Source organism: Atta cephalotes (genome assembly GCF_000143395.1).
Source record: "Atta cephalotes unplaced genomic scaffold scaffold00004, whole genome shotgun sequence".
Classification (NCBI taxonomy): domain Eukaryota; kingdom Metazoa; phylum Arthropoda; class Insecta; order Hymenoptera; family Formicidae; genus Atta; species Atta cephalotes.
This window is the reverse complement of record NW_012130068.1, coordinates 82,050-84,895: the sequence shown is the minus strand read 5'-3', so window position 1 is coordinate 84,895 and position 2,846 is coordinate 82,050. Positions and strand designations below refer to the sequence as shown.

The window sequence follows — 2,846 nt, the reverse complement described above, 5'->3', positions numbered from 1 at the left end:
TATATATATATATATATATATATATATATATATATATATATATATGTATATATTGCTCGCGGATTCACTATCGTGAATTACCGCGCGAACATTTCCTATGGGAGACATACGTGAAATATCGCGAAAAATATTAGAAACGCGTCGCCGATTAACGCCACAATATATGAAAAAGCGGCTAGGTTGAATGCCATTCTGCACGTATGGACAAAAGCCCACGAAAGCCACCAACGGCACCAACGAACGAATTGCGACAAGTCCGGATATCAAGTGGATCACGTGATAAGCTCGCATTATCTATACGAAAATTCGAAAATAAAAATATTTACACTACAACTTTTTATTTGCATTCTGTCGTTATCGATCAATCATTTGAATCGACATTTCGAACTATATAGATTAGATTTCATAATGCTAGCTCGTTTTTTCCTTACATCTGTCTTATTGTCTTACATGGATTTAATCATCAGTGATTCCAAGCAGTCACTTTTAAAACTTATCTCGTGATATAGCTGTGTTACAAATTTTAATTTACTGGTAAAATGTTTGTAGAAATATAAAATTTTGTCAATAACATATGATAGCAGATTGACAGCGAAAATCGCCAACACAAGTTATACATTATTTTCCAAATATTTACATGAAACGAATCATTTGATTAATTAAATGACACATTTTATTAAGAGATTCCGTTAGATTTCTGCTTCTTGATTTTTCAACTGCGGTGAAATATGATCTTTTAATTCTTACTCAAATCTAGCAACTGTTGGCAGCATGACAACATTTTATGTACTGGAAATCTGTTTTTTACAAAAAGAACAGATTTCTCAATTTACAAATTATCTTTTTTTATTTAAAAATAGATAGGGATATCGTATACTGTATGTAGATTTTGAGATATGCTCAAAATATGTATTTTATTGCTTTCGTCAGCAATAATACAAAGTGTATTTACAATTATGTAATTAGTTGTGAATATTACAATAAATAATCAATAAACAATAAATTCTTTTCTTAAATCTGCTTCTTGATTTTGCTATACAAATTTTTTAAATGGAGCAGGTTACATGCGTTTCCGTAGATATAATTTTTAGACAGTCCTAGTGAGATCTGAATTTACATAAGTGTGATTAAGCAAGTGCTGAGCTTCCACTCTAGTATTCACTCCCCCTTCATCATCCCATCTTGAATTATAACTCGATAACATTTCTCTTTTGGGCCTCAACATATGCCTGACATTGCCATAATGTATATCCATTTCTTTAAAAGCATTTAATAAGAATATGGCAATTATAACTACGAGAAAGCCACAAGAGGCACCTAGGATATTTTCTATGCTCATCTTTGTCCATTCTCTGAATAAAATTGCAGATGCTATTATCACTAGAGTTGTAAAGAAGACGTAATAAACTGGCGTCACAATAGATGTGTCGAATAAATCCAGTGATTTATTCAGATAATTCATCTGTATCATGATACAGAGGATAACGCTAAATATAAAGACCCATGTCAACCAATTGGCAAATGCGTTTTTTCCACCAGAGATGGTTTCTTTTAATGCCAAACCCAAGCCTTTGCAACTCATGACGGTCAAAGAGCCAACAGATGAGCACAAACAAATATATACCAAGATATTTTGTTTGCCATACGCTGGACCAAAGTGGAAGATGATGGACAAGGTAGACATTATTATGATTAAAACATATAACATATAACCTGGTTCTCTTATTTTAATAATCAGTTCGCTTAGATTGCTAATCTCCTCTTCTTTCGGTGAATGTAATATTATTACTGTGGAACCTAAAATACATAACAAGCAACCCATCTAAAAAAGAAAAAAAAACAATAAAAATACAGTATTTGTATATAGAGAATAGGTATATCTATTATTTTCAACATTAATGTTTCTGCCTGTACAAGTATTTCTCACCTTTCCCAAAAGATTTAATTTTTCATTAAGATATCTGGATGCTAATACTGCTGATATCAGAACGCTTAAAGCACCCAATGGTGTTACAAGCGACGCTGGTGCAAATGCATATGCAACAAAGTTTGCTGCTTCTCCTATACCCACTGTAACATTTATTTGGAATGTTTTTACATGAATGGCATAAAAAAATTGCATCTAAAACGTCTTTTGAAATTTACATACTAGATAAAAGACCAGCCCACCACATCCATTCTTTTAAATAGCCGAAACCACCAGACGATGCACGTAGTCCACCGTACTTTTGGAGTTGGATTAAAGCCTTCTTTTTTATGATGAAACTGGCACCTAAATTAAAATGACAAAGAAATAACTAATTTTTTGTACATATTTTTAAAATTTTTGGCTTTTTTTTCGACAAGATAAAATAATACTACTACTGGTCCAAATTAAGTATAAAATATTGATTCTTGATAAAAAATTCTGACTAAACTAATATATCACATTACTAACCTATAAAAACACTAGAAGCAATTGCTAGTCCTAAACCGATGTAAAAATTTGTCATATCATAATGTGTATCATCGTTTCTCATTTCTGGAATAGAACTCATTTCAGTCTTTATCGAATCAATATTGATTTCCATTCAGTTATACATTTCCATTTTTAGCCGATTACATTCGGTCAGAATCAAAATGACTATAAAATTGTTCACATATTCTGGTATGTAGGTATATGGTTGATAAACACAGTTTTTTTTTCTTCTATCAACCTCTAGTTGGCTGCCGATCTCACATATTTTAGGTGTGTTCCGTGATCTATTTGGTTTTCTGCACTGTATTAGATCTCTCTTTCTCACTTTCGATAAATATGAAACTGTGGAGACACGTCCTACACACCATTCACACACTCTCTCTCTCTC

General features: G+C 32.0%; 1 protein-coding gene across 1 annotated transcript; it reads right to left on the bottom strand.

The window, feature by feature from the left end:
• Positions 1-895: 895 nt before the first annotated feature.
• LOC105625843 (magnesium transporter NIPA2) lies at positions 896-2,570 on the bottom strand. The gene is made up of 4 exons (XM_012207155.1): positions 2,438-2,570; positions 2,150-2,272; positions 1,928-2,070; positions 896-1,822 (listed from the first exon to the last, which is right to left on the bottom strand). Exons 1-4 carry the CDS (start codon positions 2,568-2,570, stop codon positions 1,088-1,090), a joined length of 1,134 nt encoding a protein of 377 aa, XP_012062545.1. The 3' UTR covers positions 896-1,087.
• Between the last annotated feature and the right edge of the window lie 276 nt (positions 2,571-2,846).

Coding starts and splice junctions, on each gene's coding strand:
- LOC105625843 (XM_012207155.1), bottom strand. CDS start 2,570: ATGGAAATCAATATTGATTCGATAAAGACTGAAATGAGTTCTATTCCA. Junction 2,273..2,437: donor TGCTTCTAGTGTTTTTATAG/GTTAGTAATGTG, acceptor ATTTTAATTTAG/GTGCCAGTTTCATCATAAAA. Junction 1,823..1,927: donor AATTAAATCTTTTGGGAAAG/GTGAGAAATACT, acceptor TTTCTTTTTTAG/ATGGGTTGCTTGTTATGTAT.